This window comes from Seriola aureovittata, chromosome 5 (assembly GCF_021018895.1).
Source record: "Seriola aureovittata isolate HTS-2021-v1 ecotype China chromosome 5, ASM2101889v1, whole genome shotgun sequence".
Taxonomy (NCBI): domain Eukaryota; kingdom Metazoa; phylum Chordata; class Actinopteri; order Carangiformes; family Carangidae; genus Seriola; species Seriola aureovittata.
This window is the reverse complement of record NC_079368.1, coordinates 18779196-18795122: the sequence shown is the minus strand read 5'-3', so window position 1 is coordinate 18795122 and position 15927 is coordinate 18779196. Positions and strand designations below refer to the sequence as shown.

Below are 15927 nucleotides of genomic sequence, written 5' to 3'. Positions count from 1 at the left end.
ATAAAAAATAATCTCAAAATACTTTAGCACAACATGATGTCATCACAAAAAATAATATATTCGTCTCAGGAGCATAAGGGCTTCTGTCCACTGAAATGCTAGAGGGCTTTTATTTTGAAACAGTAACAGGAAATGTTTGTATTTATGTGTAATGGGGTAACTTTAACAGGGCAAACGGGAATTCTACATATATATTAATAAGAGGGAATTAGAAATAAAGACCTGCCTCACTGTGCAGGCCTGTTATAGTACCTTCTGCATTTCAATAAATAAATGCCCCAGTCACTATTTGATCCGCTGTAAACACCCACTGATGATGTCATAGAAACTGTTCACGCCAAATAATTTTGAAGCTTCCATGTTGGCCATATTTTTCAGCCTCGGAGGTTGCCCAACTGACCAATAGTGTAACTTCATCATTCACTCAGTCACTGACAATCACGGGTGTAGCGCAACCATGCTGAGGCAGATAATAGTGTTGGGGTGTAAAACAGAGTGACAACTGCTAAATACAGCTTGAAAAGCCCGCTATACGTTTTCCCTCAAATTGAAACATCTTGTCTGGCTACCTGTGGAGAGTCCTTCACTGACCGGGCTCACTGATTTACCCAGGACTCCTTACGTTACTTTTGAGGCTGCAGGGAGCAACGATGGCCTGAATACTAAAAAGCCACAATCACATGCTTCTCTCTTACTGTCTCTGTAGCTCTGTGCATGTGTTTTTTCCTCCACAGACTCTCATAATTGTAAAGGCACAATTATCTCAAAGGCTTTTCCACGCATTATGTAAAAACATTTGAGTCAACCCCATGAAGCAAATCCAACCGTGTTGTATCCACAATGTGTTTGCATTCATCATAAAGACCCTAGTTTTCACACATTGTGGCATAGCTGTGTATATTTAAAAGCTCCTTTTTCCTGAAAACGTATGAGTGCATAAACTGCAGGCACTGTATACTGGTTTAGACTTCTTTTTAAAATTCTTCTGGTATGGCAAACCATGTCTTATGAGGAACAAGAACATGTTTATAAGATGTTCCTCCTTCCTGTATTCAGTGGCTCTCAGAAGGCCACAAAATAGTGGTTGCACAGGTCTGTAGTTACAGTCATTCACAGAGTGATTTGTAAAGAGGGCTTTGTGGTTTGTTTCTCTCACTCTCCTACAATCCTGAGTGGAAAGTAGAAAACCAGAATCAACAAAATGTGGGGTGTAATGTAACAGTGACGCAAATGCCTCAAAAGAAATGCTATTTGTGTGAGCTACTGAAAGTCCTCTTACTGACCTTTTTTTTTTTCTTGATTTGTGTGACTCACTACCATGATCACATGGTATAGAGCACAAACAGAGCTAACTCTAAGGACAAAACAATGACGCACAACCCTGGCTACCAATGTAACTTAAAGAAAGAAGGACATTCTTTAGAATATGATAACTCAAATCATCTGGTTCCTGTCTAAGCCTGGGTATCTTCCAATGACTGCAGGAATTCTGATGCTAAAATTACAAGTAGCCTGCCTGCAATTTTGGTTTTCACACAACAGATGTCTCTCCTGTTTGAGCTTTTGTTTAAATTCTACATAAACAGAATTTAAACTTTTGCAGGAACTGATCTTTCAACAGTTGGTTTCAACCAGTGAGTGCTGTTACATTTTTGTGTGAGTCAGGAGATGAGACAAACCACAGTCATCCAGTATCTACTTAACCTGCAAGACCCATTACGATGCAACTGAGTTCAGTTACTTCTAACAGCCTCACCCAGTAGCCAATAGATCTTTTCCTAACTGTGATACAGAGTGTGCATCTTCCCAGCTGCCCCAGATCTAGTGTAATTCACAGAAAACATTTACAGAAAATGACTAACATTGCACTGGAGGCCTGTTTAAGCAGCTCAATGGTATTCTTAAATGAACCATTATAATTCATAAAGGCATGACAATATTTTAAACAATGATCAAACTCTAGATTTTCTCCATTGAATAGAAACCTTTATTTGCTAATATTAGCTTTTCTACAACAACAAACTTTGACTTTAGTTTTATCCCTATTATCCTTAATTTCCGTTTTTCACAGAAATCACACAGATGGTCTTTTGCTTCATGTAACCCTTCTTCTTCTCCCCGCTTCTCAGGTGAATGAGATTTACCACGACGAGTCCCTGGGCGTCCACATCAATGTGGTTCTGGTGAGGATGATCATGCTGGGCTATGCCAAGGTGAGCTTTCATAGTTCCTCCATTTGTGTTGAACTGCCTTGCTTTTGAAATGCAGAAAATTACTGAAAATGACAGAAGCTCAGACAGTGAGAGCGTTTGCACCACAGAGTACAATTTTTCAGTGAGTGGGAGAAGAGAGACAGAAAATTGCTTCTCCACAAGGTTTGATCACATCACACTGAAGTCAACTGAAGTCTGAGTCACCATGAGAGGGCTGCAACTACTGACTTTTTTCATCATTGATTAATCTATGAATTATTTCAATCAACTAATGCTTAGAAAAAATTGCCATCACAATTTCACAGAATCAAAATTCTGCCTATGTAAACAGGTGCACGGCTACAGTATTGAACCACTAAACACACTTCAAGTCAAGGTTAAAGATGGAAAATGGCCTTTAAAATCTTTAGTGGAAGCAGTTGTGAAAGTGCTGTGTTGGATAAAACACAACACAGTTAATCATGGAGGTTAGAAATCAGAAAAATGAAATACAGTAAACAAAGACTTAGACAAAAGGTAGCTTTTATTAACACTAATCTAGTAAACATATAAATAGAGTCAGTTAGCAAATAAAAGTTAGCTCGAATGTGTGTGATACATGTGCGATGTAGCAGCTTAATATCAGCAGGGAAAGAAGAACAATCCCCATCAGAACTACAACACATAGCCCAACAGTAAACAGAAGACTGCAACATATTAGCCTCAGAGACCTAGAGTAATGGCTGCTGTATCATTGTTAGCAGTAATGTGGTCATAGAAAAATGAATTTAACATCTCAAATTTCACAAAAAGGTGCCATGAAACAGCGTATCTTGCTAGATGCATCAAAAAATCAGTGATTAAAGATACTTACTTCTGTTTGCTTTGTCACAGATCTGACAAAATGGTAGATGTCATAATTTCAGCTAACGCTATGATAGTGCTGCTGTTCACAGACTGTTAAAATGAAACTAACTGCTCCTGACATGTTCAGATTACTTGTTGTGTCCAAAAACCCCAAAGATATTTAAATGACAGTGATGAAAGACAGGGAAAATCAGCAAATCTTCACACATGAAAGCTTTAACCAGTTGATGTTTGACATTTTTGCTTGATAGATGAACAATAATTAGTCCTCCTGTTGTCAAACAAAAACTACCTGTTTATGAGGTTAACACAGGACAAACAAACATTGTCCCAGTTCCCTTTTGGCCCTGCATTCATAAAACCATTTACAAGAAATATTATTAATAAAGGATTAATAGCAACTTTTAAGCTTTGTAAAGAACAGATGTACTCATAGTTCACAGTTGACAGATGAATTAATTGATTATTTTACCTATGAAGATCCGTGATAACTTCCCATTTTGTGAAACAGTTGCTGACATTTCATATATTTTACCACTTAATGTTGACGAGAATATTCTCCTGCCCACTGGCCGGACTCTTATCAGCAAAAATCTCCCTAAACAATGACCAGGATGTTCCAGAAGCTCTGGCAGAGCGTCGGCATGAATAAAGCAGAACATTTATGGATAACATGTTGAATGTGTTGCTGCATTGGGGCAGCTCAAATGCTAACCCCCCTTCACCACACTGAAAGTCTGTGCCTACCAATTCTCTGTGTTTGCTGTGGGGGAACAGAGCTTTTGACCCTAAGGTGAAGATTTATCCCTTCGTCAACGGCTGTAACAGCAAACAAAGAGAAAAAGAAAGTTGCTTCAATGTTTCTGCCTCAGTCTGGTAAAAATGCGAAATCATCCCGTGTGCACAGAAAAAGAACCAACACTTCTATAGAGCAATAAATCATCTACTTTCAATTTCAACCTTATTTTTAATCTGTTTTAAATGTCCTCCTGCTCCAATTGTCTCATGCCTGCTATTAATAATCTGCCATCCTGCATGTGCAAAATCAGAATAATACCAATTACAGACACACAGCACTCAATCCAAACATGTCGTAGATTTGTTAGCAGTGATGCCATTTGTTCTCATGCTGCTGACACATGCTTATAATCGCTTCAGAGGAATGGTTATTTCAGCCTGGCAGCGCACGCTAGTGACACATCCATAGCCATTAATAATGGAGCAGAGATGCTAAATAGGGAAGAAAATGTATGCAGATTGCAGGGGTCAGCCACTCTCGCTCTCTTTCACACACACTGTAAAAATGCAGGCTCACACACTTGCACTCACAATGAAGGTAATATGCAGTATAAACAATACATGTGATGTGCAGTATGTTTGCTTTGTAGATGGTGTAGAGGAAATTCAGTTTTTGCTCTCCACTTATTATCACACTAGAAACATCATGTTAAATCTGTGTCTACGGAGAATACTACTCATACCAGTCAGGATTAACAATCTGTACAATCTCAGACTTCTGACAGAATATTAATGTGTTCATTTACACAGTCAGGGTTCATCGGTAACCAATTCTCTCTCTCCCTCTTTCATGTCAGTCCATCAGCCTCATTGAGAGGGGGAACCCATCACGGAGCCTGGAGAATGTGTGCCGCTGGGCATTTGTGCAGCAGAAAGGCGACCCTGATCATGCCGAACACCACGACCATGCAATTTTCCTCACTCGCCAAGGCTTCGGCCCCACAGGGATGCAGGGTAAGGGCCCCCCGGAGGACACGCTGTTGTGGTTCAATTGAGAGTGCACTGTTGCCTGCAGCATTTTGACCTGCTTGGGATCGCTAATCCAAATGCAGGCACAGCAGGTTATCCATCATGATACACAGCAGTCAAAGCATCCTGTCTTGTAAAATCTGCTACTGTTTAATCAGGACTGAATCTTTGTTTTATTCTTAACAGCCATGAGAGGCTCAGACTGCCCTCAATTCATTTTAAGGGATTACACACCTTGGGTCGGTGTTAAAAGGTGAACTCTCATGCAAATTTCACATTGCACATTTAACAAGCTGTTTTCAAGAAAGCTTCAGACACGGCTCTTATTTGTGTATTATGTGCAGATAATAATCCTTTGTTGCCCAGTTGCTCAAGCTGAAAACATAGAGCCTTTGTCTGATTCCAAAAAAAACATCAAGCGCTGAACAATCATAAGGCCCTTTATCATCACTATCAAGTGCAAATAGCATGACAGATCCTAACAACCCAAAGCCCTTTTGTGCTTCATATAGTATTTGACACCTTTTCCTTAATTTCGATTCTTGTGGGTGCAGACCTGGAAAGCCTGGAATCTCAGATATTGACTGCTTGCACTGCTCTTATTTTCTCCACAGCAGCCAAACAGAAAACAATAAGAGCAACTAACTGACCCAAGTTGACACTATTAAAGACGCAACTTTTTTTATTTGGCCCTGTGAACAGCAGCTGCATTTTTTTTTCATTTTGCAACCAAGGATCTTGCTTTGGCTTTGGCTTATCTGCTAATTCCTTCCTTTTTTCTGGAGACAAAAGCTAAGGAATTAATAAGCTGCAGCATGACCGAGGCAGAACTCACTGACACAGTCGCGTTTTTTCAGACTTATTGAATGCATTCATGTTTGGTGCTGAGCGTTACTGCTGCTTTCTTTGTCCAGGTAAAAGCTTTGTTAATAATCATAGCAATAAGATATGTTTATCAGGTGTACGCTGCTCTTTGATCAGAATGACAGGAAACACAGAATATCATGGGTATAGAGCAGATTGTATCTCGTCTGAGCACCAAAGGGACCTAAATTGCTGCCGCAAAATATTTTATTCCAACTTTATGAGCAACATTGTATATATGACATGATATGTCTCTGTTCCTCAGTATTGTGTCCATATATATATATATACATACCATAAAATCATGAACCTTCTCATTTGACCTTGTAGACATGGAGTTGCTCTTCATTAGTAGGCAGCATTTATACCATTAATACCATAATATCACAGGTTGGGGGCAATGCTGGGAATCAGTGAGCTTAACATCTGGACAGGATTTCATGATGTAATGAAGTACCTAATTTTTTAGATATTTACTTCAGTGGACCAACAAAAAAACAGACATTGATAAGTGGTTGTTGGATCTAAGAGTTTTCCATTTTGATTAAATTCTGATGTTATAAAACTGCTTGCAGGATATCAAAGATGGAATTAAAGCTTCTTAGTCAGTGAGGTAGCCCCCCTGCTGAGGACTTTGGTCTGATCCCATGAGCAACACACTGAAGTGTGTCAGAGACACTTCCCTTCATGCCTAATTAGCAATGAGTGCATGCCTGCATACTGTAACTGAAAACAACATGGCCCTATATTTTCCATACAGACAAAGCCTTTTATCTTCTTCATCTTCACTATTGCCTCGTATGTAAAAGACTAAGTTGGGTAAAATACTGAAAGGATCCATGAGTGATATTCTCTTCCCAGTAGGTCTGGCACAGATGGAAAAGGGTCAGTGTTTGTGTTTCGACGTGCAGTGAGTGATGCCTCTATTTCACTTTGCCAGGAGAATTGAAGCATCAGCAGCAGCGAGAAGATCAGCTTGTGACTTCTGCTCTTATTAAAAGGCAGGAGACATCGCGGTGTCTGTTCCCTCTAAACTGAACTGAGTTCGAACCTGCATCAAAACATTTTACCTACAGGATTAAAACCGTTCAGGCAACGTCGTCTTGCCTGCAGTCAGTCACAGTACAGTATAGGCTTGTTTTTGACACCTGCACTGTCAGTGTAGTGCTTCACAGCTATTAATAGTAACTGAAATAAAGCAGCGGCACACAGAAACACAAGCAGTGTTTAAGTGTGAAGATTTTCATTGTAACAACACAATGCTGTTGTTATATTTTCGTGTGAAACATCAAAAGCCTTTACCTCACTTATCGTAATTTCTAATTTGGATGTACAGAATCACAGATACATGTCAGAATACACCATGTCGTGAATTTAAAAGGTTATCACCTCTCTTGCCTTTTGGGACTTAATGTCTCCAGTACAGAAAGAACGTGCATTATACAGTATATTTAAAATCATCAGGAGTTCAGATGTCTCAGGCAGAAGTATTTATTGTAAGCTTGGCACAGAGGAGAAAATGATGAGCAATACAAAGACAGCAAAATGATAGTCTAAACCTATACGTGTGAAGACTCTATTGGACATTTAAGCCTGGTCATTGTCACATGTTCTCGGCGAATTAGTATTACACGTGTCCTGCCCTTTGCCTCACTTCACTCATCCTTGACTGCAACTATGTTTGGACGGTTCTGTCTAAGCTTATGCTTTTCCCTAAACCTCTAATATCTAGGATGTTCAGAGGTCTAGATGACCTTGGGTACACAGGGAACCTTTGTCCAACAATGGGAGGTTGTTATGAAATCTTGGGGTGTGAGTAAAGCCTAGAAAATAAAATAACAGTAAAAGGAAGAAAATTCCTTGACATATGTAAAATTATCAGATTATCTGTCTGTCAGTTGGGCGGCCCACCAATTTTGTGCAGACTCTCAGCAGAACACAAAATTTTTGTGATCCCTAGAGAATAAACCCACATGTTTCGGTGATTGAACATGTAATGGTCATGATTGTATAGCAGCCTTCTGAAGAACAGGAAACAGTCAGAAAGCTGTTTCTGTACTTTTTTTGTGCTGTTTGAGTTTCAGCTTCACTTTGATTTTAGGAATAAAAGACATCACATCAGAATACTTTTACATTTACAGATTTTTCGACACTGTGCTTATTCCTGTGCAAAAACCAAATCTTTTGAAGCCCCCTTTCTTTCTTTTCCAAGTGCAGTAGAAGACACACGAAAACAGATAAGTGCATCCTCCGTCCACAGCTAACCAACAGTGATTTCCCAAAAGTCAAGAGAAAAATGATTTGTTTAATTGAATTTTTCTTGGCACGCTTCCTGTCAGACCATTTGAGTGAATACAATGTTTTTTTTTATGATATATATAGTCTAGCTGCTGTGTTTCATCAAATTCAGGCTAAATCTATTGGGGGAAATCAACCAATGGCTGCTGCCTTTTTTTGTTGTGAATCAAACATGACAATTCCCACTCGGAGCAGCATCAGTTTTCTTTGATGCCATCAAGGACATTAAGACGTGACTGGCTTCATGGCTTCCTGTAGGACTCCCGCTAGTGAAAGGCTGAATTGTTTCAGTGTTGTCTGGGGAAAACATCTTACAATCACTTCTTTGTACTTCCCTTGAGCCATTGTTATATTTTGATAAGTGCATAGAGCCATGCTGTAAAGCAATATGTCATTAAGTCTCTCTGCTAGAGTGTGACATGTTTTGAAATGGAATCATTTGCACAAGCTTAAGAAAACAGAGATACTGACCAGATTTCACCCCGCGGACAGCGAAGAGACAATAAGAGGTTGATAGAAACAGTTGATGGTAAAGGTGGAATGGAAATGCCGCTTCTGCCTTCCCCAAATAGCAAAGCTAATCAATCAAACAAACATAGGAATAAAGAAAACCTATTCCCGCTCCATCCTTTGTGTAGGTTGTGGTCCTGTGTTTCCTAAGCCTTCAGTGAATCTACTTACACACATTAAACAGTTAATTAACATCAGATACCCTTCACTCCTTCACACAGCTGAGAAAAACCCACATCGTTTGTCGTATGACGAACTTAAAACAACCGGTTTTTATTACGACTGAGACGTGTTAACCATGTGGTCGACAGGTCAGAAAACGCCCCTCCTTGTTTTGTCATTAATGTACGAGGACTTGTCGGCTGCTGCGACTTCAGCTTTGCTAAACAGGCAGAGCTGATGTGATGTTTTAAACATTTTCAGCTGCTGTCTCAGTTGAGGCATCTCATGCTATGAGGTGAGAAATATCTATTGAAATGGACTGAATGTGCTTGAAAATACATCACTCTGTCAAGTGGAGAAAGCTTTCAATGAAAAACTTGACAAAATGAGCTTCTACATATATAATAGTTTCAAAGTGCGAGGAGCTTTTTCAGGCTCTGGAAGTCAAGTCACATTCATTTTCTGCTTAAACAGTTCTGGGTGGCAGTTGGAGGACTTCCAGATCTCGGATTGACATGAAACTCCCCAAGCTCAATCATCGGTACAAAAGATGAGCACCTGTGTTAGAAAATATCTGTCTCGGATCAATCAGTCAAATGTTGGTTGAAAGAATGTGATTAAAAACAGAAAAAAATCATCCGTGCCTACCAAGGAGCATTTTGGGTAAGAAATGTCCAATTAACCACCATAAATCTCTGTTGACAACAAGCAGCTGCTATTGATACATTAATTAAATCAAACTGGACACGCACACCTAAGCCAAAAATAGAACAGGTCCTTGGCTGAAAAACAACCAACAAAAGACAACAAACAAATGGCTCATACACTGCAAGAAAAAAACATTGCTTTGTTTTTTGGTGCAATAGTCTGTGAGCCTTTGATTTTTGTTTTTTCTGCATTCATTAAATCAAATTAATTAAATTTGCAGTCAGATTCAGCAGCTTTTTGTTCACAGTTGCAACAAAAGTTCGTGGCAACAAGCAACTAAGGATCATCAGCATCACATATTTAAAAGGCATCTGCCACACCGAACTCAAGACAAAAAAACATATCTCAGAAATAAAGTTTAATGCTAATTATGCTAATTATAGCTGGTGGCCATAACATAAACATCAGCTCTATTTCCGATACTTTTATTTAAAACACAATAACACAATCACATAATTGGCATCCTTTATATCCAGTTAATAAAATGAAATACTGAAATATGTTAGTGTTCACTCCCTGGGTCTCCTGTGACATTTGCTGAGGAGAAATACATGTGTTTGTTTGACGTTGGCATTCTTTGGCGTTTATGTGAATTTGTGGTCTGTGTTGGTTGAGCGTTTTCTGCTTATACTGGCTGCAGGTATGCAGGGCGCTGCTTATTTGTGTGTTGTGTGAATTAAAACCTCAGCATTTTCCTAGTCTTTAGTGGCAGACGCTGCCTTCACACATCATTTATTGATTTTTAAGGATGCGTTTGCTCAGAGCCTTTGTTCATTTGTGACCCTGGCTTGAGATAAGTGTTTACCCGTCTATCTTTGTAATCCCAGGGATCGACCCATTCATGGAAATGCTCATGACACTTAATTAGATATAAAACAAAATAAGTGGGAAAAATCTTATGATTCGTCTTGAATTCTGAGTGAAATCTTGATCACATTTGTCTCAGTTGAAGATAAAAGCAGTTGCCTGAAAACTTTGAATTCATATTCATCTATACGTCGAGTGTACTGTACAGAGTGCTTCTGACAGCCAAGGTCATCTGTTTTGTCAGGAAACATTTATCTTGGGTTGACAACACTATTCTTACTTCATCAGCCTTCAAACCATGTGTCTCAACTCTTGCGTCTGTCTTTGTTGTGTGCTCTTAAGAGAATAATCAGTGATACAAAAACTAAGGCAAGGCATTTACCATTCATTGACAACACATCTTCTTAACTTCATTTAGGTGATCAAGGCCTTTCCAATGAGTTTCTGTCTGTCCTTAAACCTTTCAGATACCCTTTCTAACAGTGGGAAAGGTGTCAGTCGCCCTTTTAAGTGGTTTACCTGCATTTAAAAAGGACACATTTCCACCTTAATTTTGGTGTAAAAAAGCCTGTGTGATCAGGGAGCCTGAGTGTTCCTGGAACGTCCAAGTTCCTGGGTTGTAGATATTTATCAGGGACTATCAATATTTACTTTCATTTTATGATTATTAGACCTTCTGACTCTGAGTCACATGAGTCTGCATGTTGTTTCCATGTATGATAACCCGGACACTAACATGTTGTTATTCAATTGGTCTGCACACTTCTCTAAACCATTCTTACAGTACAAAATAAATACTGTGCAGAGGATTCATGATCACATGACTGACACCCAGCTACTATCCTTTGAACTGCCGCTGATGCGCGGCTGCTGTTGTGTCTGATTGTGTCTGATTGCAGATTTTGATGTTTTGGGATTTCTATTTTTTTCCCAATGACAGTACAGAAAATCTGACAGAATTCTCTTATTCTCTGCCAACAAAAGCATAAATAGCTTCAGTTTAACTAAACAAGATAAGCCCAAGTTTAACTGCATTTACAGATTTGTTTCAGTTAAAAGTTTTCATCAAGCAAACACCCTGTAGATAGGAAACTCATCAAAAGTTTATTCAAAAATGAAAATGGTTATTTGTAGATAGATGTCCAAAATGATCAATGAATTTATTTTTACATGAGGACAGGGCAATATCAGTGGCATTGTGCCAAATGTATATTAGCAGTGCTGTGCCAAAATCTATTCTCCCTGATGTCTGTCTTTGCCTGGTAGTGTGTGGTTCACTTCTTGTAAAATATATCAGCATTTGTGGTTTGAAGTAATATAATGTCAAACAAGATTAATCTCTGCACAGAGGGAGGACTAAATGAGGATACACGTGTTTATTCTAATTCTGGCACAGTTCAGGTTTGTTCCTTCCATACCCTCAGTTACTGATGTGAACAATGTGGTCCCAGCGACTGATGCAACATCTTGCAAAGAAAGCGTATCAGGAAGTAGTGGGACAGTGAAAATATGAATTTTAATAATGTTTAATAATCATGAAGCTGACAAAAGGAACAACACTTCCTTCCTTCCCTCCTGAATCCCCAACTGTGTGTGTGTGTGTGTGTGTGTGTGTGTGTGTGTGTGTGTGTGTGTGTGTGTGTGTGTGTGTGTGTGTGTGTGTGTGTGTGTGTGTGTGTGTCCGCCCTACCATGTTTGTAATATCTGTTTCCTGTTGAGCAGCACAGCTCCGCATCACTTATATCTTCACAATCATGATGTACGTGTGACACATCCAAACACACAGAGCGTGTTCACACAAACGTACACACGGATCTGTCCTGTTTAAAGGTTCCTCCACTTTAATACTCTGGAGGTGAATGCAATTTATTTTGTGGGGCTCAAAGCATTGAAGAATTATATTTGAAAAACTCAGCAGCAGCATGTATTTCCGAAACAGTGTCATGGTTACGGATGATCTACAGACATTACAGACTATTTCTTAGGGAATAAGTAGTGTCACTGAGATTTGCTGATAACACGGTCTGTTAATTATCCAAAGTAAAAATAACAATATTTTTGGAAAATCAAGCTGTTGAAGTCATTTTTCTGTGTTTTGATCACCACAATAACACTCTTTTCACCTCCATTGTTTTGGGAGAATAGTACAAATTATTAATTGTAGGGAAAATCTTGCTTCCAGTTTTCTTTTATCTGCATAACAAGGAAATGTTTATATCGTACATTTTTTTAGTTTTTCTCTTGACAGTATCTTCTCCTGGCAGCCAGAAGTATGATTCACTTTTATATAATTATCTTTAAATAACTTAAAGAACTTGGTGACATGTCGAGAAAAACTGTCATCTTGGTTAAAGATTGAAAAGTCAACAGTGACATGAAACATGAGACTTTTTCAAATAGAAAATAGAAGTCATGTCATCTATATACAAGAGTTAGCACGTGATTGGCTTAAAGGAGCTATTTGTAAGATTTCCTATTGCTACATAGCTAACATTAGCAATAACAGCTGTGAGCTTATCAGTCTAGAAGAAATGTTGCGAGTTCAACATCAAACTTCATTCCTTTACTCACCAACAGCTGTTTCCAGAGGTGGAAAGCAACACCAATGTTAACTTCTACTGAAGTTAGCATGCTAACCAACTAGCCCCAGCCCGTCTCGTCACTTTCAAATAGTGACTCACTTTAGCCTTCAATCTGCCCTGGAGATGTAGCGCTACTCAGAGGGCGAATTATAACCTCTTGTATTTTAAAGAAAATAATGGCCAATGCTCTTGTCAAGTGAAAATCACCACCACCTGTTCCTGAGAAGAAACCACGTGTGGTGGCAGAGAAATCTTACAAATAGCACTTTTAAAGGGTCACATGGTAATTGAGTTTCTACTGTCCCATATACATCTTTCCTTGATATTATGACAATGATTAAAAGCAGGTGAAGTGGTAAATCCTATACAAGTTAACAATTCTAGCTGAGGTTACAGGTTCTGCAATTTTCATTCTCTTTTTAAATTTGTTCAGAGGAAGCATTTAAAAGTGAGATCATCATTCAGTCCAACAGGTGTCATTGTGTTGAGTACTGCGATCCAGTACGTCTCTCTCAGAGTATAGTTTTGGCTGGAGGTGTTACATGTTCACATCCAATTAAGTGCAGAGTGGCTGTGGAGCCGTGTTTGATTTCATGATAGTGATTGGCTGTAGATGTTGTGATGCAGTTAATGAGGAAACTTTTCACCAGTTACAGTTACAGTGATTAATGGGCTTCATTTATATAGAGCTCTCCAATTTTTAACAACCACTCAAAGAGCTTTCCACTACACTACACTACCCATCCACACACTTCATACAGCACTTGTTCTACACATTGTGCTTCTGTAACACACACACACACACACACACTCACACACCAATGGTACATCACCAGGTTCATTATTTTGCCCAAGGACACTTGAACTGGAGGGGCCGAGGAACGAGCCACCCACCGTCCGATTAGTGGCCAACCTGCTCTACTTCCCCAGTCATGACTGCCCTTCCCACATCTGAAGCTTCCTTTTAGATGAAACAAAGTATGATTAGGTTTGGTAGATTGAAAAGTACAAGGTTGTCTCTGATTGTGGTCAGACTGATAGGAGGAGGTGGATTTAGTGATTTCATGGTTCTTCACTTAGGATGTGCCAGTGTCTGTCGATTATGTCCCAAAGTTTCTGACAGTGATTGAATTCAGTTGTGGAAGTTATTCTTTCTTCAGATTAAGAAACTCAAACTTTGAAGATATTACAGCATGGTTTTACGCTTCATTTATTATGGATATATGAAAATTTCTTTTATAGAATTTTGATTTCATCTCATCTACTTTGCATTTGAATTCATCTAGTACTGAGCCTTTTCTCCTTAGTCGTGAGATCTGTCCCTTTGGTATGTTTCGTTTCAAATGGCCTGGGTGGTTGCTGTTGGGGAGGATGATTTTGGGGTTCCATGGGCTTTCTGTAAATCAGAGTTTGAATGCATCCTTCCTTACTAGCTATTTTACTGGTGAAGTCCACTTGGCCGAAACATTAGCGTGTTTGTTAACATGTGCAGAATAAAGTGGTGAAAATTCAGATTGTTCAACTTTGTCCTGAAGCTATGTGCATGCTGCGTTTTCACCTTTGGGTATTTAATGTTGGTACAGGTTTAATATGTCAGCACTGGTCTCCATATGATACTTAATTTTCTGTACCACAAGCAAAACTACAATGTTGTAAAGTTCTTGTACAGCTGCTTATGTCGACACAAACAAGATCTCGGACAGTTTTATTTATTTAAAAGAAGTCAGTTTCCCTTGACATTTCTCATTTAACAGTCTGTGACGGTAACCTCCCCCCTCTCTCCTTGTGTCCGTCAGGTTATGCTCCAGTGACGGGAATGTGCCACCCTGTGCGGAGCTGCACCCTCAACCACGAGGACGGCTTCTCCTCAGCCTTCGTCGTGGCTCACGAGACCGGACATGTGTAGGTTCCTCTTGTTATGTTGTTTCTTCTTTGTGTGTGAGGGTGTTGGAAGCTCCTCAACATACGCATTCCTCTTCCTAAGGTGACATTGCTTTGTAGTTGAGGGGAAATGACTGTCCTTCTGCTTTATACCACAGCTGCACATGTTACATCTCCCTGGGGCATTTTTTTTCTCCTTGTGATCTCTATATTAAGTGACACTGGGGACCTTTAAGGAGATTGGCCTTGAGCACTTTCACAACAAACATGGTAGCCTTTATTGAATTTCATGGTTTGTTTATTGAGCAAGTCAAAAAACACAAGGACTCAGCCAACGCTCGTAATAGTTTGTCAGTTTATCTGTCCGCACACATAGTCCACATCTCCTGCAACATGCTTCACTTCTAAACTAAAGTTCACAAAAGCATCATACGCACGCACTCACATGAGCGGGAAGCGCAACAAGGGAAGTTGTCGTTAAACCTGCGACGACTGACCACAGGAAATATCACAAATTAGTATTTATATTTATTCACTGACTGAGAAAATGCATGGCAACACGCTGAATAGAGATTCAGTCTGAATAAGAGTCTCGTTGCTAGGCAACCCTCGTATCGCATGGAAAGGAATTTCGGGAATGTGACCATCAAAACGTGCAGGTTGAATTTGCCTTGCTCATTTTTGCGTCAAAGAACAAGCAAGGAAACAGGAAAAAGGACTAAATTAAGGATGAAGCTTGGATGTATTAACAGCGATACACACAGGCTGCGTCCAAATTCACTCACTATTTGTGCACTACTTTCACCTGTCGCCTGTTTAGGACCCACAAAAGTTCTTGTTATTTTCTTGTTGACTGCAGAAAAATAATACGCTTCTTAGTCTCTACTAACAAACTGAGCAAAGTAAAAATTCAGCTACGTTGTTTGAATATTGTACACTGTGAAATTTAAGCTCTGTTGTTTGTGGTGACCTCAAAGATTCTCACTAAGCAAGAAGAAAAAAGTAGAGAGAGTTTGAGGAAGGCTTCACATGAGCTGTGGCTCGGCACTGAAACCTGGATGGACTGGATTACACAATAATAAACTAGTCACGTAAGGTTGTTTTTCTGCTCTCTTGCTCTTTTCAAGCTATTTCACATTATCAAAAATAGAGCAATTATGCACATGTTGCAGGTGAAGGTCCCGATTCAAGTGCCTCAATCCAAACTTTTGAAACGAGCACCGTAGAAACATCAGGCAACAGAAATAATCAGAATTCTTCAGAACCACAAACAGGACTTTTTTTTTTTT

General features: G+C 39.3%; 1 protein-coding gene across 1 annotated transcript in view; it reads left to right on the top strand.

The window, feature by feature from the left end:
* The window catches only part of adamts3 (ADAM metallopeptidase with thrombospondin type 1 motif, 3), a 139284-nt gene that overhangs the window by 66332 nt on the left and 57025 nt on the right, over nt 1-15927 (top strand). The window contains exons 6-8 of the mRNA XM_056377414.1: nt 2130-2213; nt 4655-4811; nt 14554-14659. Coding sequence (XP_056233389.1) covers nt 2130-2213; nt 4655-4811; nt 14554-14659 — 347 coding nt within the window. The remainder of the gene's footprint in view (nt 1-2129; nt 2214-4654; nt 4812-14553; nt 14660-15927) is intronic.